This window comes from Schistocerca cancellata, chromosome 2 (assembly GCF_023864275.1).
Source record: "Schistocerca cancellata isolate TAMUIC-IGC-003103 chromosome 2, iqSchCanc2.1, whole genome shotgun sequence".
In the NCBI taxonomy this organism is placed as follows: Eukaryota; Metazoa; Arthropoda; class Insecta; order Orthoptera; family Acrididae; genus Schistocerca; species Schistocerca cancellata.
The window spans coordinates 705,921,779-705,948,002 of record NC_064627.1 but is presented as its reverse complement, the minus strand read 5'-3'; the positions used below and the strand labels follow the sequence as shown (position 1 = coordinate 705,948,002).

Below are 26,224 nucleotides of genomic sequence, written 5' to 3'. Positions count from 1 at the left end.
CATCTAACTGGGCTCAGATTTCACCGCCGCGCGTAGGGGCCGCGCAGTTAGACGCGCCATGTCACGGACTGAGCGGCCCCTCCCGCCGGAAGTTCGAGTCCTCCTTCGGGCATGGGTGTGTGTGTTGTTCTTAGCGTAAGTTAGTTTAAGTAGTGTGTAATTCTAGGGACCGAAGATCTCAGCAGTTTGGTCCCTTAGGAATTCACACACACCATCAGATTTCACCCAAGGCCTAGGTTAACAAGAAATGCAATACAATACAGTAGTAGAAGTCAATATAAAGGCTGTGTTTCTACTAAAGAAGTAGTACAATGCTTAAGGCTTCAAAATATCGAATTTATTATGAAAATAGTAGACACACATAAGACGGAATCACATAGTTTCTTAAGACGAGTAAGGGAATAACGCGTTTGCATTTCCTAGATGAAAGTTGGTATGAAGGTAGTCACTATCCTGGTGTGTTACAGTTCTGTTCTTCCTAATTACCTCGAAAATTCTCTTCGGTATTGATTTTGTTAGGGCTTCTAGTTCTTGCAGTGCAATGGTGGCCCACTTTCCTCGTATCACTCTTTTCAGCTCACATAAGACCTCATATTGCCTTACACTGCGATAAACACGCCTTGTAAGTAATTCCCCAATGATTTTCCATTAGTATCATATAAGGGCTATGTGCAGGCCAGAGCAAGACATAGATATCTTTATTTTCAAAACGCTTTTTGGTTCTAGCAGAGATATGAACAGATTCATTACCTTGTTGAAACATTAGACTTTCGTTTCCTAGGTCGTCATACATTCTAACCAATTCTGTCTTCTAGCATCTTATCGTACATGTTAGAAGTATTGCTTGGCTGAACACTAGAGTGCACTAAATCATAACACTTACACCACCAAGTTTTCTGCTCATTCTTACCTGATCAAGCCGACAATACTGAAATCCTTCCGGCCCATCTAAATTAAACTACTTCTCATAACTGAAGACCACGTCACCCCGATCTGAAGACCATGACATATGTTTTTTAGCAAACTCCTATCCATTCTGTTTATGTTTGGTTGTTAGAGAAGGTTTCTGCAGCATTTTCTTGAATGCAAGATGTTTGTCATTTGACAAAATTTGTTTTACACGTCTGGCAGTTACTGGCAACTGTAAAGCAGCAACAAGTTGAGAAGAGTAACTGTTTGAGGCCCTTACTTTGCGCAAAAGTAACCGTTTCAATGCCACAGATAATTTTCTGCTTTGTCCATATTTTCCATTCTATCCACATCATGCGCCCAGTCTTACGAAATTATCAGTCACTGTAGTTGAACAGTTCAACTTCTTGGCGATTTTACGATTAGAGAGACCCATTTTCTTGTACACACCAGTTTTTGCTTTTTCATTACATAATGGCTGTATTTCACGTGGCATTGTCACAATCAGTGTCGTCGTAACTGCCGCCTGCCTCACGTCTGCTGTGCAGCGAGCTACCTTAATTTAAGTATTAACTGTATTTTTCTTACTTGTCACTTCTTCTTCCGGTGTATTTGCTTTTAGGAAGCATTAATTGTCGGGTGCTATTAATAGTGTTCCATAGATTTCGTGTTTGTTTTGAATACAGTCAGAGAGAGTCCCTTTAGTCAGCCATAGTGCCAGTAGAGTCAGTGTCGTCGTAACTGCCGCCTGCCTCACGTCTGCTGTGCAGCGAGCTACCTTAATTTAAGTATTAACTGTATTTTTCTTACTTGTCACTTCTTCTTCCGTGTGTATTTGCTTTTAGGAAGCATTAATTGTCGGGTGCTATTAATAGTGTTCCATAGATTTCGTGTTTGTTTTGAATACAGTCAGAGAGAGTCCCTTTAGTCAGCCATAGTGCCAGTAGTGCTAGAGTTTGTTTTCAATACAGTCCAGAGACAGGTAGTGCTATTTTCATTGTTTTCTACAAGAAGTGGCTAGCAACCACAGTTTAGTGAATAAACAGCCGCCTTTAGTGAATTAGCAGTCTAGTTAAAGGTTGATTAACTCTCTTCAGTAAATTGATTTCTTAGGATGGATAGGATGTGTGACTGCTGTGTACGGACGCAGGAGGAGCTGGCCACTGTTCGCGAACAGCTGAGCGTGTTGATGGCCGCGGTCAGCCGTCTTCAGGCTGCTGCCTCGGAGTGTAGCGGCAGTGGGGAGTCTGGTGCGTCGCAAGGTACACCCCATGTGTTACATGCTTCACCCACTGTCCCTGCTGTCGAGACATCTTCGCGGGTACCGGGCGCGGTTGGCCCACCCTCTCCCCAAGGGGAGTGGCGGGTTCAGCGGCGTTCGCGGCGCACGAGGCGGAGGGTCAATGTGGAGGCTGGCCGTGTGGCATCGCCCGCTCTGCCTGTGAGTGGACATGTGGCTGCTCCTTCAGCAAAGTCCGAGCAGGCACACGGGGGGAGGGGTTTATTAGTTATCGGGAGCTCCAACGTTAGGCGGGTGATGGAGCCCCTTAGGGAAATAGCGGGAAGGTCGGGGAAGAAGGCCAGTGTTCACTCTGTCTGCTTGCCGGGGGGTCTCATCCGAGATGTGGAGGAGGCCCTACCGGCGGCGATAGAGAGCACTGGGTGCACACGACTGCAAATTGTTGCTCATGTCGGCACCAATGACTCCTGCCGTCTGGGTTCAGAGGTCATCCTCAGTTCGTACAGGCGGTTGGCGGAATTGGTGAAGGCGGAAAGCCTCGCTCGCGGGGTGAAATCAGAGCTAACTATTTGCAGTATCGTTCCCAGAACCGATCGCGGTCCTCTGGTTTGGAGCCGAGTGAAAGGCTTAAACCAGAGGCTCAGACGATTCTGCGGAGATCTGGGGTGCAAATTTCTCGACCTCCGCTATCGGGTGGAGAAATGTAGGGTCCCCCTGAATAGGTCAGGCGTGCACTACACGCCGGAAGCGGCTACAAGGGTAGCGGAGTACGTGTGGAGTGCACATGGGGTTTTTTTTAGGTTAGAGAATCCCCTCCCTAGGCCCGAAAAGACGCCTCCTGAGATGCGGCAAGGTAGGAGTAGGCAAAATGCAACAGGGAATAACAATATTAATGTGCTAATAGTAAATTGCAGGAGCGTCTACAGAAAGGTCCCAGAACTGCTCTCATTAATAAACGGTCACAACGCCCATATAGTACTAGGGACAGAAAGCTGGCTGAAACCAGACGTAAACAGTAATGAAATCCTAAACTCAGATTGGAATTTATACCGCAGAGACAGGCTGGACAGTGAAGGAGGAGGCGTGTTTATAGCGATAAGAAGTGCAATAGTATCGAAGGAAATTGACGGAGATCCGAAATGTGAAATGATTTGGGTGAAGGTCACGGTTAAAGCAGGCTCAGACATGGTAATTGGATGTCTCTATAGGCCCCCTGGCTCAGCAGCTGTTGTGGCTGAGCACCTGAAGGATAATTTGGAAAATATCTCCAGTAGATTTCCCCACCATGTTATAGTTCTGGGTGGGGATTTTAATTTGCCGGATATAGACTGGGAGACTCAGACGTTCATAACGGGTGGCAGGGACAAAGAATCCAGTGAAATTTTTTTAAGTGCTTTATCTGAAAACTACCTTGAGCAGTTAAACAGAGAAACGACCCGTGGCGATAACATATTAGACCTTCTGGTGACAAACAGACCCGAACTATTTGAAAAAGTTAATGCAGAACAGGGAATCAGCGATCATAAAGCGGTTACGGCATCGATGATTTCAGCCGTAAATAGGAATATTAAAAAGGGTAGGAAGATTTTTCTGTTTAGAAAAAGTGACAAAAGGCAGATTTCAGAGTCCCTGACGGCTCAACACAAAAGTTTTGTCTCAAGTACAGATAGTGTTGAGGATCAGTGGACAAAGTTCAAAACCGTCGTACATTATGCGTTAGATGAGTATGTGCCAAGCAAGATCGTAAGAGATGGAAAAGAGCCACCGTGGTACAACAACCGAGTTAGAAAACTGCTGCGGAAGCAAAGGGAACTTCACAGCAATCATAAACATAGCCAAAGCCTTGCAGACAAACCAAAATTACGCGAAGCGAAATGTAGTGTGAGGAGGGCTATGCGAGAGGCGTTCAATGAATTTGAAAGTACAGTTCTATGTACCGACTTGGCAGAAAATCCTAAGAAATTTTGGTCTTATGTCAAAGCGGTAGGTGGATCAAAACAAAATGTCCAGACACTCTGTGACCGAGATGGTACTGAAACAGAGGATGACGGACTAAAGGCCGAAATACTAAATGTCTTTTTCCAAAGTTGTTTCACAGAGGAAGATTGCACTGTAGTTCCTTCTCTAGATTGTCGCACAGATGACAAAATGGTAGATATCGAAATAGACGACAGAGGAATAGAGAAACAATTAAAATCGCTCAAAAGAGGAAAGGCCTCTGGACCTGATGGGATACCAGTTCAATTTTACACAGAGTACGCGAAGGAACTTGCCCCCCTTCTTGCAGCGGTGTACCGTAGGTCTCTAGAAGAGCGTAGCGTTCCAAAGGATTGGAAAAGGGCACAGGTCATCCCCGTTTTCAAGAAGGGACGTCGAACAGATGTACAGAACTATAGACCTATATCTCTAACGTCGATCAGTTGTAGAATTTTGGAACACGTATTGTGTTCGAGTATAATGACTTTTCTGGAGACTAGAAATCTACTCTGTAGGAATCAGCATGGGTTTCGAAAAAGACGGTCATGTGAAACCCAGCTCGCGCTATTCGTCCACGAGACTCAGAGGGCCATAGACACGGGTTCACAGGTAGATGCCGTTCCCCACAGTCGTTTAATGAACAAAGTAAGAGCATATGGACTATCAGACCAATTGTGTGATTGGATTGAGGAGTTCCTAGATAACAGGACGCAGCATGTCATTCTCAATGGAGAGAAGTCCTCCGAAGTAAGAATGATTTCAGGTGTGCCGCAGGGGAGTGTCATAGGACCGTTGCTATTCACAATATACATAAATGACCTGGTGGATGACATCGGAAGTTCACTGAGGCTTTTTGCAGATGATGCTGTGGTGTATCGAGAGGTTGTAACAATGGGAAATTGTACTGAAATGCAGGAGGAGCTGCAACGAATTGACGCATGGTGCAGGGAATGGCAATTGAATCTCAATGTAGGCAAGTGTAATGTGCTGCGAATACACAGAAAGATAGATCCTTTATCATTTAGCTACAAAATAGCAGGTCAGCAACTGGAAGCAGTTAATACCATAAATTATCTGGGAGTACGCATTAGGAGTGATTTAAAATGGAATGATCATATAATGTTGATTGTCGGTAAAGCAGATGCCAGACTGAGATTCATTGGAAGAATCCTAAGGAAATGCAATCCGAAAACAAAGGAAGCAGGTTACAGTACGCTTGTTCGCCCACTGCTTGAATACTGCTCAGCAGTGTGGGATCCGTTCCAGATAGGGTTGATAGAAGATATAGAGAAGATCCAACGGAGAGCAGCGCGCTTCGTTACAGGATCATTCAGTAATCGCGAAAGCGTTACGGAGATGATAGATAAACTCCAGTGGAAGAATCTGCAGGAGAGACGCTCAGTAGCTCGGTACGGGCTTTTGTCAAAGTTTCGAGAACATACCTTCACCGAAGAGTCAAGCAGTATATTGCTCCCTCCTACGTATATCTCGCGAGGATAAAATCATCTCCATGAGGATAAAATCAGAGAGATTAGAGCCCACACAGAGGCATACCGACAATCCTTCTTTCCACGAACAATACGAGACTGGAATAGAAGGGAGAACCGATAGAGGTACTCAAGGTACCCTCCGCCACACACCGTCAGGTGGCTTGCGGAGTATGGATGTAGATGTAGATGTAGATCGTGTTTTACGCAGACAACACACACTATCACGGTGTCTGTTTCCTGTCTGCAGTAAACGCACGTACGCACACACTAAAACTGCGCAGAGCCAACTGCCTTTTTACTGAGTTCCACCCTCCACCACCTGAATCGTCGATGTCTTAGTATATACCGTACTACTGACATCAAGTTTCTTAGTATATACCGTACTTCTGACATCAAATGCGACACCATTTGACTGCACTTGTCTGTTTACTGGATCTCACATTATTCCACAACTATTCCAACCGACAATGTTAATTTTCCTACAAATATCCATGCTTTTATTCTGATTTCCACTACTGTACAAATCTGACAGCAGTGTAATACTACTTCAGCATGTTACATGCTCAGTTTAATGTACACTTCCAAATACATTCGTACTAATTAAGAGCAGCGCAGATTTCCACTACTGTACAAATTTGACAGCAGTAAAATACTACTTCAGCATGTTACATGCTCAATTTAATGTACACTTCCAAATACGTTCGTACTAATTAAGAGCCGCGCGGTCTAGGGCGCCTTGCTACGGTTCGCGCTGCTAACCCCGTCGGAGGTTCGAGTCCTCCCTCGGGCATGAGTGTGTGTATTATCCATAGCGTAAGTTAGTTTAAGTTAGATTAAGTAATGTGTAAGCCTAGGGACCGATGACCTCAGCAGTTTTATCCCATAGGAACTTACCACAAATTTCCGCACTAATTAAGACTGGTCCCGGCGGAGGTTCGAGTCCTCCTTCGGGTATGGGTGTGTGTGTTTGTCCTTAGGATAATTTAGGTTAAGTATTGTGTAAGCTTAGGGACTGATGGCCTTAGCAGTTAAGTCCCATAAGATTTCACACATACTAATTAAGACAATATTTTTTTACTGAAGCCAGTGGCAGCTCATAACCACACATTCGCAGTTACCTCATAAATGGTTTTTTTCCAGACCCATGTTTTCCATAACGTTTTTACTTCTGCTTTCACTAAAAGCTTTTAAAGATCTCAGGAATTATCTGGACTGAAAATGAATTATATTGCTTAAGCACAGGAACAAGATTTAGAAATTTATTCTGTTACATATGAATGCCCATGTAGCACTTATTTTAAAAGAAAAGAACCAAATCACAATCACTGAATTTACATTTATTTTTAAGGATCTTACCAAGAGTCCAGAAAATGGCAGGTAAAAAAATGCTGTACAGAAGGTTGGGGGAAGGGCTGGAGGATGCTAAATGATACGTCACTTATGTGGGGAAAAGGTTCCGAACCGCCCCTATGTGGAGACATGATCGAAATATAGTATTGTGTTGGGCTGTGCAATTGTTCGCACCATGAATGAACAAAGTTGTTACATGGTTTGTCAGCACGGGATGTCCATCGTTTCTACAGCAGCGCTGCACTCCTCGCAGGTACATAACGCGGCGTAAGAAGAGTAATCACAAAAAGATCCTAAATGGACAGCTACTGGAGAAGAGTTTCACACCTTTTAACTGAGGATTGGCTTCAAACCAGACAGGCAACTGCTGATGTCAATGAATGCAGGTCACCTCCACTAGTTTCTAAGTGAAGATTGCGAAGGAGACTGCGTGCAATGGACATTTGGAGCCGAGTATCTCGCAAAAGGCAGTTACGCACAGCAGCACATACAGCGACACATCTTCAGTAACCAAACAACACACGTACTTAATAGGAGCTGACTGGAAGCGTCTAGTGCGGACACCGGAGACACTGTTTTGGTTATTCTCAAATGATGAAAGGTGAAGAGTGAATTGATGGCCCAATGAGGTTTTTAAGCCGCTGGGTGTGCGAGGTGTAGTTTCTCCCAGAGGTGGTTCTGTGACGATTGTGGGGGTATTTTTCGTGACACGTCCTGGGCCCACATTTTCTGTTTACAGTGAACGTGAACCGAGATGTTTATTTCAGTGGTATTGGAGACCAAGTGTTGCCCTTTTCTTCTACAGTTTCATGATAAGTATGGTATCAACACATGCCTCTCCAGAGATATCAGCCGTGATCACAGGGCTGCACGCATACTCTCATGGTGTGGCAGTCAGTAGTGCACCCTGTCACTTCTCAAATGGCCTGCTAAACCACCCTGTTTTAATTGCGTAGAAAATATCTCGGTTATTTGGAACAGCGGGTGAAATGTAATAACCATCATTCCCACAGTCTGGAGGCTCTACCTGATCTAATCTTTAATGAGTGGCTTCTACTGGGTATAGCATACCAGAAGAAACTTATCGACTCTTCTTCTCGGCAAACTGAGGCCACTATCAAAGCAACGCGGTATTAGCGCGAAGCCTCCTGGGGGTGACTAATTTTTTATCCTGTGTGGTTATTTTTAAACCATGTGCTGCAGTATTTTTGTGGCACACTGCCTCGATACGGACAAAAACACGTTGTAATGGTGATGAAACCTACTGACCTGCCAAAAGAACTCTAGTTCCTTATATGTCTCTGTTTCCTAACAAAGTATCCTACCACAGTAGACTGTGCAAGTAAAACAAACGAAAATGGTACGATCTCCAAAGTTAATTATTAAACTTATTTCTCCTATCCCCCCCCCCCAAACCCCCCCCCCCCTCACCCCACATGAACGATGGATCTTGCCGTTGGTGGGGAGGCTTGCGTGCCTCAGCGATACAGATAGCCGTACCGTAGGTGCAACCACAACGGAGGGGTATCTGTTGAGAGGCCAGACAAACGTGTCGTTCCTGAAGAGGGGCAGCAGCCTTTTTAGAAGCTGCAGGGCCAACAGTCTGGATGATTGACTGATCTGGCCTTGTAACACTAGCCAAAACGGCCTTGCTGTGCTGGTGCTGCGAACGGCTGAAAGCAAGGGAAAACTACAGCCGTAATTTTTACCGAGGGCATGCAGCTTTACTGTATGGTTAAATGATGACGGCGTCCTCTTGGGCAAAATATTCCGGAGGTAAAATAGTCCCCCATTCGGATCTCCGGGCGGGGACTACTCCGGAGGACGTTGTTATCAGCAGAAAGAAAACTGGCGTTCTACGGATCGGAGCATGGAATATCAGATCCCTTAATCGGGCAGGTAGCATAGAAAATTTAAAAACGGAAATGGATGGCTTAAAGTTACATATAGTGGGAATTAGTGAAGTTCGGTGGCAGGACGAACAAGACTTCTGGTCAGGTGAATACAGGGTTATAAATACAAAATCAAATAGAGGTAATGCAGGAGTAGGTTTAATAATGAATAGGAAAATAGGGATTTGGGTAAGCTACTATAAACAGCATAGTGGACACATTATTTTGGCCAAGATAGATACGAAGACCACGCCTGCCACAGTAGTACAAGTGTATATGCCAACTAGATCCGCAGATGACGAAGAGATTGATGAAATGTAAGATGAGATAAAAGAAATTATTCAGGTAGTGAAGGGAGACGAAAATTTAATAGTCATGGGTGACTGGAACTCGATAGTAGAAAAAGGAAGAGAAGGAAACGTAGTAGGTGAATATGGAATGGGAGTAAGGAATGAAAGAGGAAACCACCTGGTAGAATTTCGCACAGAGCATAACTTTATCATAGCTAACACTTGGTTCAAGAATCATAAAAGCAGGTTGTATACATGGAAGAAGCCTGGAGATACTGGTAGGTTTCAGATAGATTGTATAATGGTAAGGCAGGGGAGATGTGGACTCTGATCACAATCTATTGGTTATGAACTGTAGATTAAAACTGAAGAAACTGCAAAAAGGTACGAATTTGAGGAGATGGGACCTGGATGAACTGAAAGAAGCAGAGGTTGTAGAGAGCTTCAGGGAGAGCATAAGGGAACGATTGACAGGAACGGGGGAAAGAAATACAGTAGGAGAAGAATGGGTAGCTTTGAGAGATGAAATAGTGAAGGCAGCAGAGGATCTAGTAGGTAAAAAGACGAGGCTAGTAAAAATCCTTGGGTAACAGAAGAGATATTGAATTTAATTGGTTAAAGGAGAAAATATAAAAATGCAGTAAATGAAGCAGACAAAAAGGAATACAAACATCTCAAAAATGAGATCGACAGGAAGTGCAAAATGGCGAAGCAGGGATGGCTAGAGGACAAATGTAACGATGTAGAGGCGCATATCACTAGGGGTAAGATAGGTACTGCCTACAGGAAAAATAAAAAAAGACCTTTGGAGAAAAGAGAACCACTCATATGAATATCAAGAGCTCAGATGGAAACCCAGTTCTAAGCAAAGAAGGGAAAGCAGAAAGGTGGAAGGAGTATATAGAGGGTCTATACAAGGGCGACGTACTTGAGGACAATATTCTGGAAATGGAAGAGAATGTAGATGAAGACGAAATGGGAGATACAATACTGCGTGAAGAGTTTGACAGAGCACTGAAAGACTTGAGTCGAAACAAGGCCCCGGGAGTAGACAACATTCCATTAGAACAACTGACAGCCTTGGGATACCCAGGCCTAACAAATTTCTACCATCTAGTGATCAAAATGTGTGAGACAGGCGAAATACCTCAGACTTCAAGAAGAATATAATAATTCCAATCACAAAGAAAGCAGGTGTTGACAGATGTGAAAATTACCGAATTATCAGTTTAATAAACCACGGCTGCAAAATACTAACACGAATTCATTACAGACGAGTGGAGAAACTGGTAGAAGCCAACCTCGGGGAAGATCAGTTTGGATTCCGTAGAAATGTTTGAACATGTCAGGCAATACTGACCCTGCGTTTCTAGCATTTGTAGACTTAGAGAAAGCTTTTGACAATGTTGACTGGAATATTCTCTTTCAGATTCTGAAGGCGGCAGGGGTAAAATACAGGGAGCGAAAGGCTATTTACAATTTGTACAGAAGCCAGATGGTAGTTATAAGAGTCGAGGTGCATGAAAGGGAAGCAGTGGTTGAGAAGGGAATGAGTCAGTGTTGTAGCCTATCTCCGTTGTTATTCAATCTATATATTGAGCAAGCAGTAAAGGAAACAAAAGAAAAATTCTGAGTAGGTATTAAAGTCCATGGAGAAGAAATAAAAATGTTGAGGTTCACCGATGACATTGTAATTCTGTCAGAGACAGCAAAGGACCTGGAAGAGCAGCTGAACGGAATGGACAGTGTCTTGAAAAGAGAATATAAGATGAACATCAACAAAAGCAAAACGAGGATAATGGAATGTAGTCGAATTAAATCGGGTGATGCTGCGGGAATTAGATTAGGAAATGAGACACTTAAAGTAATAAATGAGTTTTGCTATTTGGGAAGCAAAATAACTGATGATGGTCGAAGTAGAGAGGATATAAAGTGTAGACTGGCAATGGCAAGGAAATCGTTTCTGAAGAAGAAAAATTTCTTAACATCGAGTATAGATTTAAATGTCAGGAAGTCGTTTTTGAAAGTATTTGTATGGAGTGTTGCGATGTATGGAAGTGAAACGTGGACGGTAAATAGTTTAGACAAGAAGAGAATAGAAGCTTTCGAAATGTGGTGCTACAGAAGAATGCTGAAAATTAGATGGGTAGATAACATAACTAATGAGCAGGTATTGAATAGAATTGGAGAGAAGAGAAATTTGTGGCACAACTTGACTATAAGAAGGGATCGGTTTGTAGGGCATATTCTAAGGCATCATGGGATCACCAATTTAGTATTGGAGGGCAGCGTGGAGGGTAAAAATCGTAGAGGGAGACTAAGAGATGAATACACTAAACAGATTCAGAAGGATGTAGGTTGCAGCAGGTACTGGGAGATGAAGAAGCTTGCACAGGATAGAGTAGCATGGAGAGCTGCATCAAACCAGCCTCTTGACTGAAGACCACAACAACAACATTTCTCTTATCAGGTGTTTACGGAATACACCCATACCAAATGCAGTAACAAGTAAGAGAATTGGTAGTGTCTTACTTAAAAACTGTTCACGCCTTAAGCATGTAGAGAAATCACGGAAAACCTAAATCAGGATAACCGGACGCAGATTTGAACTGTCGTCCTCCCGAATGTGAGTCCAGTATGCTAACCATTGCGCTAACTAGCTCGCTGTCACGTGGCAGGCTTGTTAAATCATTGTACTCGTATTTGACAGAAGCAGGTTAGAACTGCTGTCTGGTCATTTGCGCTTGTGTTTCCCACTGTTTTTGTAAATAGGTTCAGACAAATAGAACAATGGTTTTATGAACGCATGGTCTCGCGCCGATAAGAGTTAATAAAATCTTTACGAGCTTCCAGCTGTGGCAGGTGGTAAAAATGCTACGAGCTTTCGACCGAGGTCTTCTCGGCTATCTTCAAGCGGTAAATGGACTGCCGTGTCGCCGCGGCTTCGCCATTATTATATAGACGGGCTGCCGGCTGTGACGTCACTGGTGCTCTTCCTCGCCAAATGTAGTGTTTCCGTCCCGCGTCCGTCGCGCCCGCTTCAACCTCGCGATGTCAAGGTGATATAATGGTCATTTTTTATGTGGTCTCCCTATTTACGCGTGTTCATGTCAAAATCTACATAGGTCTCCTCTCCCAGTGATTTGATAGTCCAACTTTGACGTCACAGTATTTCCTATTGGTGGCAAGTATTTCGACCAGCTTGACGGTGTGGCGATGAGAAGCCCGTTAGCTTCATCTACAGCTAACATTTTTGTGGAAAAATGTGAAGACGTCGCTGTGGATGCAGCTCCAGATTAGTCAAGTTGCTTTTATCGTTACGTCGAAACACTTTCATCATCTGGCCCCATGGACATGAAAAACTGCGAGAATTCTAAGAACACCTGAACGACATTCACGACCACATTAGGTTTAGGACTGAAGTAAAGAATGATGGTGCATTGCCCTTCATTGACGTCCTCGTTCGCCGGAAAATCAATGAACACCTCAGCCATAGTGTAATCAGGAAACCTACACACAGGGATTGGTATCTGCACGCTCTTAGCGACCACCATTCGACATAAAAACCATGTTAAAGTCGTCTCAGACGCTGAAAATCTGTCACTAGGATTAAGCCACCTCTGAAACGTTTTCAGGGAAAACGGTTACAGTCACTGCCAGGTACCATAGGCTGTTTCTGGTGAGACACGCAGGAAAAACACCACCGAAGAAAACAAGAAACTTGTGTTTTTGCCTTCGTGTGACTTAGTATAGGGAAAGATTAGCCGGCTCCTGGAGAGACACATCTCACCAACAAAAATACGACGCTCATGAGGCCTGTGAAATACGATCTAGGGCTCAGAACGCTTAGAGTGTACAAAATATCATGTCCTTGTGGTAGTTACTATGTGGAAAAACTGTACGCATTGTGGAGCAACGCGGGATGGAACACGAGAGGTGGCTACACACTTACGCTTATCCCGAAAAATCAGCCGTGGCAGAACACAGTATAGAAAATTGAAACAGAGCGCTATTCGACGAAATATCTGTCTTTATGAGGACGAAGGGATTTTGGGATAGTGTTCCAAAAGAAGTGGTAGAAGTAAAAAAGCAGCGCCGGCGACATGGCAGCCATTTATCACTTATCAATAACTGAGGAGAGCTCCGTCGAAAGCTCTTCGGATTTTAACGACCTGATGCGGCTGGGAGCACGAGAAGATTATACATACATCAAAAAAAGTTTTCTATCAGCCCGGTTCCCAGAACTCCTGAAGATAGTCATTGAGTGTGGAAATAGTATCACAGAAACAGTCCCTTTGACTGTTCAGAGATATCACTAAACCCGCCCAAAGATGTAAACAACCATGCATGAGCAGCGCCTATTAGACAGAGGGGGTCCGACAGTCGATCATTTCCAGTCATTCCACCAGGAAGGAGGTACACGGCTCTTGTTGTCTGTAGTTCAACCATGCCTAGACGCATTGTTACTTTGTGCCAGGAAGGCTCTCAACAAGGGATGTTGTTCGGACATGGAGAAGATAGAGAGAGAGAGAGACAGGAACTGTCGATGACATCCCTCGCTCAGGCTGCCCAAGGGCTACTACTGCAGTGGATGACCGCTACCTACGGATTATCGCAACGCCATCACGTTGAATAATGTGAATAACGCTTTCCGTGCAGCCACAGGACGTCGTGTAACTCTCAAACTGTGCGCAGTAGGCTGCATGATGTGCAAATTCACTCCCGACGTCCATGGCGAGGTCCATCTTTGCAACCACGACACCATGCAGCGTGGTACAGACGGGCCCAACAACATGCCGAATGGACCACTCAGGATTGGCATCACGCTCTCTTCACCGACGAGTGTCGCATATGTCTTCAACCAGACAATCGTTGGAGACGTGTTTGGAGGCAAGCCAGTCAGGCTGACCGCCTTAGATGTACTGTCCAGCGAGTGCAGCAAGGTTGAGGTTCCCTGCTGTTTTGGGATGGCATTATGTGGGGCGGACGTACGCCGCTGATGGTCATGGAAGGCGCCGTAATGGTTGTACAAAACGTGAATGCCGTCCTCCGACCGATAGTACTACCATATCGGCAGCATATTGGCGAGGCATTCGTCTTCGTGATTGACAATTCGCGCCCCCATCCTGCACATCTCGTGACTGACTTCCTTCAGGATAACAACATCACTCGACTAGAGTGGCCAGCACATTCTCCAGACATGAGCCCTATCGAACATGCCTGGGATAGATTGAAAAAGGCTGTTTATGGACGACGTGACCCACCAACCACTCTGAGAGATCTGTGCCGAATCGCCATTGAGGAGTGGGACAATCTGGATCAACAGTGCCTTGATGAACTTGTGGATGAATACAGGGATGCATCAGTGCAAGAGGACCTACTACTAGGTATTATAGGTACCAGTGTGTACAGAAATCTGGACCACCACTCTGAAAGTCTCGCTGTATGGTGGTACAACAGCAAAGTGTGATTTTCTGCACAAGTTCCGAAACTCTTGGAACCAAGGTGATGCAAAACTTTTTTTGATATGTTTTTTAATGCAATGGTTCATTTCAGTAGCCAAGTCTGAGTCCCTTGCATAGATCAAAGGACACTAAACTCTCACCTCTCCTCTACCTTCCTTCCCATGAGAAAAAAATGAAGTTACGTAAGAGTTTCGCATCTCATTAACTGCAAATTTATTACAGACAGCTCATCCTTTCCCCAAAGGGACAGAGTCATGCCTATTGTGTGAGCATATGATGATGAACATTGGGCTCTGAGGCTTTCCAATATTGTTTCTGTTTCCATGATATAAATCTAACCAATGACCTGTTCTATACCCCCCCCCCCTCTCTCTCTCTATCTCTCTCTCTCTCTCTAAGATGAGTCTTCTTAGCTTCACTGCGTGGATCATAAAGACAGTATGAAATATCATTGCTAAAAAAATATCAATCCCAAAATCCACTACATTACACTGATAAAAAGGACAGCTGTCTAGACAAAACACTCATTAATGAGCAATTTCTGCTGAACTTGCCACATTTCAGTTGTATAAGGCTTCCCATGCAGGTGGGTGTCTATGTGCATGGGCTGTATTGATTCCTTGCTGTTCCACGAATTCACAACTTTCTATGGTACCCCACCCAGGCAGTCACATGCCAATAGTCCACTTTCATGATTCAGCAAGACACATCAACCCAGATCGAATCTGCCATGTGGATTAATGATGAGGGCAGATGTGCTGGACAGCCTGGATATGGGTTTTAGGTGGATTCCCACATCAAATTGCATTAACAATGGGCTGGTACCCATGTCCTGCTTTGCGAACATTCTGGAAATGTTCTCACACTTTAATGTGGGATAACACTAGACACTGACAGATGAAGTACACAAATTCCTTCCTGGAGAAGGAAGGAGTGTTGACAGTAAGGGCATCTGTCCAGCTTATGCCACTAGCATTGCATAATCAACATTAACACACCAACCCCATGAAGATGTGGGATAAAGGCCAGGAAAAAGAGAAACAAATCTCTCTGTATCTTCCGGGTCATGTTTATAGATCATCACCACAAAACTAGGAGGCCTTGACAGAAAAGTCAACATAGAAATGTATTAGAAAAAGTAAGTGTTCTTTATTGTGACAGAGCACAGCTATGTCAAAATGATCTGGTTGTATAAAGAGCAAAGAAGGGTGTTTCAGCCAGGTATCCTGCTTCTACATAAAAAAGGACACTGTAAAGTATTACTAGAGCTGTAAAATCTATTGACTATCCAACAGTATGCTCCAGGTTGATACTGCTATACCATAGCCATAGCATGAGAAAAAAATATTCTGAACTTCAGCAAATGAATCCTAAATTGTAGAGAAATCATTGGTATTATGTATTTGCTGAACTGCAAAAAGAATAGGAAATGGGACTCATAATGAAAGTTAAAAATTTGATGCAAAGAGTGAATGGTGAGATGCAGACTTCTGCCTTCATCCTATCTTGTCGTTTGAATATCATACTGCACATCAAGGCCAGATTTATTCAGCTAAAGATAAGACCTTATGTACTTGGTCCAATTAGTGCTTCAAATACCAGTTATACAGTCACATGGCAATAGAATGTAACGGCAAGACAATATGTGGGAAATGCTGCCATGAAGTAAGATCATGTTAGACACCAGACTTCTGTGTAAATTGCTCAGGTAATCATCCTGCTTGGGGTAGAGGTTGCCTCATGTATTTAGAAGAAATGAAAATTTCATAAAGTAAGTGGCTAAGATAAACTGACATCAAAACTCCCCTTAAATGCATCTGGCAGACCAGAATCTCCAATCCATGACACATCCGACTTATATGGGATGTTTCACAGTTCATGCTACACACTTCTAGAGCATGCTACACACTTCTAGAGGTTGTAGAGGGGAAATAGCAAATCAAGTTTTACATAGGAACACATGTCTGGAAATGTCATCCAATGATGGCTAGAGGCACTGGCACATGAAAATATATGTATAAACAGGGCTATTCCATGATGTGCATTTATCCTTCTCAGTCTGAGAAATTCTGTAACAGTTTGAGGTAAGGGTCCCTATACCAGAAAAAAAACAAGTCGAAAGTTATGAGGGAGAGAGAGAGAGAGGAGAGAGAGAGGAGAGAGAGAGAGAGAGAGAGAGAGAGAGAGAGAGAGAGAGAGAGAGAGGAAGGGAACACAAGAAAATTGAGTAAATAATTAAATATATAAAAATATAATAAAAAGAAAAGGGGAGACTGAATGTTAATGCAGGTTAAAAAAAAGTGCCAGGATGTGAGTAAGTTGCAAGGCAAGTACCTATCTCCTGCATTCAGGGAAAATCATGTTGAGAAGGAGAATCCAAATAGCCTATGTGGTGCAGCACGCATCCAGATTTTTTGAGTAAAGCTGTAACCTATGCCCTCAGAAGCTGGTGATGGGTACTGGATGTCACAATTCTTCTGTGTCCATTGATGTTCTTAGCTATGTTCTTAGCCAATGGCAGTCATATGTACCCTGCACCAATTTCTGAGGGCATAGGTTGCAGATTCACTCAAGGAACCTGAAAGTGTGCTGCACGACATAGGCTATTTGGATTCTCCTCCTCAATATCAATTTCCCTGAACTCAGGAGACAGGAACTTGCCTTTGTAACATACTCCTATACTAGCACTTAACCTCCCTTAACATTCAATCTCCCCTTTTCTTTTTATTGCATTTTTATATTTACTTGTTTATTCGGTTTTCTTCTCTCTCCCCCCCCCCCCCCCCCCCCTCTCCACCCATCCACCTTTACTCATTCTGTCTGGCCTATGTAGCAGGGACACAGCTTACCAAAATATTACCTTTGACCTCTCACTCTCTCTAAAGCCTTGCCTCTTCCTTCATCTTGTCTCCCCTTGTCCTCACATCAGTGGTCACTTTCAACCAGGGGACAGAGTGAAATGGTATACCTTTCAAACAATTCCAAATCTGACACACTTTTCTCCCTGAGGAACAAACTGATAGTTCTTAAAGCTAGGATACTTTTGTATACAGTCTAGTCACATCAGTGTGACCACAGCCAATGTCATGTGCAATAACCACTCACTAACAGCAGCTGGCAGCGCTAGCAGTGGAGTACATATAAAGTATGTCGGGGATGCAGAAAAGAGTGCAGCTGTTGTTGTAATGTGGAAATGGAGCAATTTATTTGTTATTCAAAAGGGCACGATCATTGGGTTTTCAGGCCAAAAGGAAGAAGCATTTCTGAAATGGCTAAGTTTATAAACTGTGCACGTGCCACCATGGTTAAAGTATACTGTGATGGAAAAATGGCAATAATAATAACCAGCACTGTGGAAACTGTGGTGCACCATGGGCCATACATCACAGGGGTGAACGATGGCTGCAGAGGTGTGCACGGGCAAATAGACATGCAAGTGCTGAGCAACTCACTGCTCACACTCAAATGAGCCATGGGGCTACTGACAGTGTCTCCTCAATGACCATTCAATAAACTTAGCTAAGTACAGGCTTCAGTAGCTGGTGCCTGGTTCATGCACCCATTGCTGATTGCTGTTCATGGGTGACAGAGGCTGGAATTTGCATACTATTATCACAACTGGATGTTCACTGAGTGATGACAGGTAGCCTTTTCAGATGACAGTTGGCTGTTGGCATGTACAGTGTGAATTGCCTGAAAGTAAATACCCTGAAACAATTGTCAGAGGGATCCAGGCTGGGGTGGGGAGCATTATGGACTGGGGAATGTTTTCATGGCATTCCTTAGGTGATCTCATCATTCTGAAAGGCACAGTGGATCAACATAAATGTGCGTCTATCTATCCTTGAGACCCATGTCCACCCCTACATGCAGTTTGTTTTTCCTCCACACCGTGGCATCTACCAGTTAGATAATGCAACATTTCACACAGCTCACAGTGTGTGTGTGTGTGTGTGTGTGTGTGTGTGTGTGTGTGTGTGTGTGTGTGTGTGTGTGTGTGTGAGTGAGAGAGAGTGAGAGAGAGAGAGAGAGAGAGAGAGAGAGAGAGAGAGAGAGAGAGAGAGAGATATTCAAAAATCACCAGGATGAGTCTACTGTTTTGCCCTGGCCATCAAACTCCCTGAATTTGAACCAAGTCGAGAATCTGTGGGAGACTTCAGTTGGGCTGTTTGCACCATAGATCCTCAGCCAAGAAACCTAATGCAGCTGGCCATAGCACTGGAGTTGGCATGGCTCCACACATGTCAGTACATTCCAGAACCTCACTAACTGTCTTGCTGCATGACTTGCAGCATCCATGCTGCAAAAGTTGGTCATTCAGGCTTTTGACAGGTGGTCCCATTAATGTGATTGGACAAGGTATATGTCTAGTGTGTAATGTAACTGTTTACTACATAATTACCCTTCATCATTAGGAGTAATTACCAAAAACCATGTTGAAACGAAAATTTTATAAGTACACGTAGTAGGAGTATTTTACTTTTATGTACAGTTTTGAAATTGGGAAGTAGAGAAATAATTTCCATTCATATAATAGGAAGGTTACATAGTTATGGTCAATAATTTAGTATCCTCCAGCACTGCATTTATATAATAACGATTTTACATTTCAATACAAAAGCATTCATACTAACTATATTATTAATCATGTACAAAAATAACACATTAAGCAAAATTACTGTATACTCTGCAGCTAGTAAGATTGTGTGATGTGGCTTTTAAATACTAAATTTCATTAGCATGACTCCGTTGAGTAAAATAAAATACACTTTAGTAGCAGATAGCATTAATGGACGGAGTTTATCTATATATTTCAATGGAATAAATAGTATTTTATTTTGATTGGGTAACAAATGATTAATACAGGTAACATTGCTAAAATCCCTTTTAATGAATTCAATAAAAACTCTTAAGAGTTGCACTTTACAGAGTTTATTGGTCAATTTACACTGAAGTGCCAAAGAAACTGGTATAGGCATGTGTATTAGAATATAGAGACATGTAAACAGGCAGAATACAGCACTGCAGTCGACAGTGCCTATATAAGACAGGAAGTGTCTGGCACAGTTGTTACTGCTGCTACAAGATTTGAGTGAGTTTGAATATGGTGTTATAGTCGGCACATGAATGATGGGACACAGCATCTCTAAGGTAGCGATGAAGTGGGGTTTTTCCCATACAACCATTTCACAAGTGCACCACGAATATCAAGAATCCAGTATAACATCAGCTCTCCACATTGTTGTGGCCGGAAAAAGATCCTGCCAGGACAGGACCGATGACAACTGAAGAGAATTGTTCAGCATGACAGAAGTGCAACCCTTTCACAAATTGCTGCGGATTTAAATGCTGGGTCATCAACAAGTGTCAGCGTGTGAACCATTCAATGAAACATCATCGATATGGGCTTTTAAAGCCAAAGGCCCACTCATGTACCTTTGATGACTGCATGACTCAAAGCTTTACACCTTCTCTGTGCCCATCAACAATGACATTGGACTGTTAATGAGTGGAAACATGTTGCCTGGTCAGACGAGTCCCGTTTCAAATTGTATCGAGTGAATGGACATCTACAGGTATGGAAACAACCACATGAATCCATGGACTCTGCATGTCAGCAGGGGACTGTACACAGTGGTGGAGGCTCTGTAATGACGTGCGGCATGTGTAGTTAGAGTGATATGGAACCCCTGTATGTCTAGATAAGCCTCTGACAGGTGACAAGTACATAAACATCCTGTCTGATCACCTGCATCCATTCATGTCCATTGTGCATTCAGACTAGGGCAATTCCAGCAGGGCAATGTGACACCTCACACATCCAGAATTGCTACATAGTGGCTCCAGGAACCCTCTTCTGAGTTTAAACACTTCCACTGGCCACCAGACTCCCCAGAAAAGAACATATATCTGGGATGCCTTGCAACATGCTGTTCAGAAGAGATCTCCATCCCCTCATACTCTTATGGATTTATGGAGAGTGCTGCAGGATTCATGGTGTCAGTTTCCTCCAGCACTACTTCAGACATTCGCTGAGTTCATGCAATTTTGTGTTGTGGTACTTTGTGTGCTCGTGGGGGCTCTACGCAGTATTAGGCAACTGTACTAGTTTCTTTGGCTCCTTAGTGTATATGAGTAGATATATTGCTGAATTAATGTCAGATTCATTCTCTCTCTCTCTCTCTCTCTCTCTCTCTCTCTCTCTCTCTCTCTCTCTCTCTCTCTCTCTTCCTGTTAATGTTTTATTAGTCTGATTCAGATTTGAGTGCAAAATCTTAGGGATAATTCATCACAGGGGTCTTCTTCCTCTTTTTGTAATATCTCCCTGCATTGTTAAAAGCTGTTTATCCTTATTCTCAAAGTTTTGGCACGTGCATGTACATACAATGGTGTCTAAAATTAAAGCAAAAAGCCAAAATTTTGCAAGTTTACATTTATTTTGCCACAAAACAGTATAATCAGGTGATGGTGTAGAAGAAACAACATAAACAACTTCAACATGCATAATGGTAGACAAAAATGTTCTTTATCTTTTCCAACTTAACAAATTTACACACATATTCTGACAAATGGTTAATGTGCTCAGTATGGGGTGTGACCACCTCTGGCAGCAATACAGGCCTGATAAATGGTGGGGCATGCTCTGAATGATGTCGTCAATCTCATATTGAGGAATTAACACCCTGTCTTCCTGCAGCACTGCTCGCAAGTTTTGGAGAGTGGTTGGTGGATGCTGATGTGATGCAACCCATATGTGCTCTATGGGATTCAAATCACAAGAGTGATCAGGCCATGCCATGTGTGCAATAACATCAATTTCCAAGAAAACATCAACCACTTGTGCTCTATGAGGTCGAACATTATCATCTAGCAACACATCTAGCAGGGCCCACAGCAGCTTGCAACAACTGCACACGAAGTCTCAAGATGTCACCATGATGCCTGAAAGCAGTTAAACCTCATTGATTTAATCATAAAATTTCATGAAGGGGAGTTTGAGTGGTCAACATAATCCCTGCCCACACCATTAGGAATCATACGTGATATAAGTCTCTTTCCTTTGGCTGGGTCCTGAAATTGTATTCCACATTCCCTCCAGATGCGAATCCGCCGAGAATCACTGTCCATGCCAAATTTAGGACTCATCTGTGAAAAGGACAGTGGCCCACTGTTTGAGTATTCAGGTGGCACATTGACGGCTCCGCTCTAGACATTCCGTGCTGTGAAGACACATCAGAGGTACATATGCAGCAGGTCTCCAACAATAAAGGCCACTCTGCTGAAGCTTTCTGTACATGTTTTGCCTCGCTACAACACATCCAGTGGATGCAGTGAGGTCAGATGACAGTTGTCATGCAGTGCTAAGGCAGTATCATTGTGTGCTTACAGCCAAATAATGGTTCTCTCTTTCTGATGTTACACGTGGTCGGCCTAGCCCTGGTCTTTGGCATACATTTTTGAACTTTATAAACTATTGCCACATCTAAAAAACAACAAAATTATTCTCATTAAGCCATCACATCACATCAGTTTGCGGCTGTCCTACTTCCATTCTTCTCATGGCTTTCCATTTCAGAGAGCCTGGTTGGTGTCTTCTCTGTGCCAGAAAGCACCAACTGTGACTGTGTACACAGTGATGATGGGTGTGGGACTACCCCGGCAAACAGTAACCCATTTGATAGGTGCCTAATGTTATCATTGGCAAGTTGTCCGTTGACCAGAATGCCATCTTCTGCGAGAACACGAGTGTACCGACATCCATTGACAGTTTGTACAATTATATCATGAATTAGGCACAGGATGCACAAATAGTGGTTTGTTGCTTTAATTTTGGACACTAGTGTAGGTATCAACAACAGCCTTTCAGAGCATCAAGCTATCAAGCTCCTCTAGTGCAAAATTTGTATAAAGATGTAGCATAATTAATAGGAAAAACTGATACTAGTAAACAAGACTCTGCAAATGTGTCCATGACCTACCACTGACTTCAGGATCAAATACTGTCTTAGTTAGTACAAATGTATTTGAAATATAAATTCATCAATTAAGTGTCTACCTCAATGGGCTCTTATTTCACCAAACAATGAACTCTTATTGAAGCACATTCTTTTTACTGAAAGCTCTTCGAAAAGGTAATTATATCACATTCCAAAAAGCTATTTGTTTGACATATTTCCAAATACTTTTGTAATCTTCCAAATCCTCTGGACTTTGCTTATATCTGTAGCTAAATATGGAAGAAGATTTTTTGAAGTCAAGACCTTAGAGCAAAATTTGTTCAAGAATAGTCATATGGACTGTAAACTTTAGCATTGAAAGTGATACATTGATGTCAATAGAATCAGATGCTGTTTTGACAGATTTTACTAACTAAAGTCTAGAAAAATTTCCATATAATATTTTTATCCAAGGGAAAAATTGCTAGTCCATATATTGAGGAACTGTCAGAATTATACATGACTCTTTTAACAGAATATTTTTCCTTTATATCACATACAAGTTTTCCTTTTTAGTTACATACTTTGAAAATTTTGACCATGTTCATAAATTTTCAACTACTTTTGTGGCGAATTTTGTAAAATTTAACTACTTCCTAGTGAGTTTTCTTCACATATAACACACAACTAATGCAGTTAAATAGTATGTCATGTTTAACACAAAAACATAAAATTAGGTGATGTTTTTGCATTTCTGTTCCACTTTTTCCAATTGACAGTGAAGTAATTCATAAATTACTGAATTAATGAGTTCCATTACTAAATTAAAAATTATAACAAATTATATATTTTCATTCTTTCCACTCAATTTCATAGAAAGCACATTTTTATTGAAGCTAGGAGAATAGAATAAGTCTTGTCCTTTCTGTTCAACTAAAAACTCTCAAACAGCATATGAATCACCTTAAACAGACACAGATTGTTTCCTTTAACATGTAGAGATGGAATGTTAGAAATATATTCCTGTTACAGAGAAATGTCTTTGTAGCATTTATTTTAACAGAAAAAAAAACATTTTAGCAAACACTAGATTTAGTTTTGTTTCAAGGGTCAGGCTAACCGCCCAAGGAAAGGCAACTTCTGTCTAAGGGTGGAAGGGAGGGCACCAAATCACATGTCACTTGCATGGAAATATGTTTATGAACCAGCCTTACATAAACTCATATACAAACTATTTACATTACCACAAAGGGTAGTAAGTCTGTAAGAATGTAGACCACTTTTGATAATTATCCACTCAAAATGTAAGAAAGGTTATGAGGCAAAAATGCCATATTATAAGATATTCCTTCAATGCAAGTGTAAATGAATGCTTAATAAAATTTATATACTGGTAAATGTACTAGATACCTTAATTCTCAAGTGTTTCAGATCATAAGTTTTCAGTGAGTATGATGATACTGAGATGTTAGCACACTTGCTCAAATATAATCTCATTTTGAAACAAAGGTAAAAGTGAGGCAGGAAGTAGTGTTTTCTTCTGTATTTATTCAACTATTTGTTTAGTTTCTATTTTTGTGTATTATGTGTTATTGCATATTTTGATTTAAAGTTGATATTTTCAATGTTTGAGGAAGACTGCTGTACCCAATTTGTGCAGTTTGTTAACTTTAGGAGATAGATGCTTATATGCATACATTTTTGTTGCAGCATGGTTGTATGCCACTTTAAGCATTGCCATTATAAGTGTGAGTGGCATAATAGGACTCATTGTGGTGCCTTTAGCAAGCAAGGCATATTATCATCAGGTGCTGAGCTTCCTGATTGCAACAGCAGTGGGAACTCTTTGTGGTGATGCATTGTTACACATGCTTCCACACGTATGTACTGTGTAGTTCAAAACATACAATTTTCTTCATTAGTAGGTAATTAGAGCAATATTTAACAGTGTCTTCAATTGCTGCAGGCATTAAGTGTTGGTGATGACCATGTGGCTCATGCATTTCACAGTCTAGTTGTATTTGGAGCCATGATGTTTTTCTACTGCATGGAAACTGTTCTGCGGATACATGTAAGTAGGTCTTTTGAATGACAGATATTAAAAAATATATTTTGCCTGACATATGTTTTGACGATTATTCAGTGATTTAATGCCAGATTATAAAGATTTAACACTACACTTAAAATTTTAGCGAGCAAACAGCTACAAGAAAGAAATTGCCACCAAAGATTTGGACGTGCAGCAGAAAATAATTAATTCTGGTGGTAAGTTAAAATTTCATGTATTTTTGTTTTGTTCACTTATGGATAGCAGTCTTTCCCTTTCCATCATTTGATAAATATGCATTCACTATTGTGGAACTGTTTCCTTGTTTTGCAAATTGTACAGCATTTAAATGGTCATCAGCTATGATTGTAGAACTTAAGGCATACAGGATGGTGTTTATGAGGTCTGTTCAAAAAATTCTAGAAAATTCATAATTTTGCATCAATGGTGAGTTGGAGTGAAATGCGATTAGCATCCCTGCACATGCTTAGGTTCACTGTGTAGCTGCTGGAAGTTTCATTGTTATATGTCTGTTAGTTATTGTTCACTGCTATATTAAGTTGAATATTGTGTCACACAGCTTGCGAATTTAGAGATGGCAGAGTTAGAGAAGCAACATGTCTGCATTAAATTTTGCATGAAACTCAAGAAAAACTCTGTGGACACACTCTAAACAATACAGAAAGCCTATGATGATGAATGCTTAAGCTGAACTTGGTGTTACAGGTGGTTCACATATTTTAAAAATGGCCAGATAGAAGTTAAAGATGACCCTCATTCAGGACGCCCTTCAATGTCTAGTGATGACTAATGTCAAGGACATCAATGAAATTGTGTGCACCAATTAAAGACAGACTGTCTGAGAGATTGGAGAAGAATGTAACATTCCAATTTGAACATGTCATAAAATCCTGACACAGCATCTTGCGATGCGTCATGCTGCCACCAAGTTCATCCCGTGCCTCATGAGTCAAGACCAGAAAGACCTCCGCCTCACAACCTGTGAAGGGCTTTTGGATCACGCAAATAAGAACAAGATGTTACTTAAGAGAATTGTAACTGGTGATGAGACATGGGTCTACAGCTATGGTGTTGAGACCAAGGTCCCATCTTTGCAATGGGCCAGGAAAATTTCTCCAAGACCAAAAAAGCTTGTCAAGTCAGGTCAAATGTCAAAGTAATACTGATAGTTTTCTTTGACTTTGAAATATTAGTTCATTATGAATTCATGACACAGGGACAAACTGTGACTCAATAGTATTATTAGGACATGTTATGATGACTGCAAGAAAACATGAAAAGGAAACTGCCTGAAATGTAGCAAGAAAATTCATGGCTCTTGCATCATGAAAATGCACCTGAAAATTCATCCCTGTTGGTACTTGATTATTGCACAAAAATGAAATCACTGTGCTGCTTCATCTTCCATACCTCAAGACCTGACCCTGACCCCTGCAAACTTTCTTTTTTTTTTTCCAAAGTTGAAAACCCCACTGAAAAGATGAAGATTTTCAGCGATAGATAAGATAAAAGAAAATTCAAGACGGTGCTTCACGCAATCCAGCAAGAGGCATACCAAGACTGCTTCTGGTAGAAGAAACGGTGTTGGGAGTGGGGTATCAATTGT

At 42.1% G+C, this 26,224-nt stretch overlaps 1 protein-coding gene across 1 annotated transcript in view; it reads left to right on the top strand.

Moving 5' to 3' along the window:
- Positions 1-26,224, top strand: part of LOC126162500 (zinc transporter ZIP10) — a 280,789-nt gene that overhangs the window by 240,622 nt on the left and 13,943 nt on the right. The window contains exons 5-7 of the mRNA XM_049919048.1: positions 24,261-24,430; positions 24,517-24,621; positions 24,743-24,815. Of these exons, the coding sequence (XP_049775005.1) occupies positions 24,261-24,430; positions 24,517-24,621; positions 24,743-24,815 (348 nt within the window). The remainder of the gene's footprint in view (positions 1-24,260; positions 24,431-24,516; positions 24,622-24,742; positions 24,816-26,224) is intronic.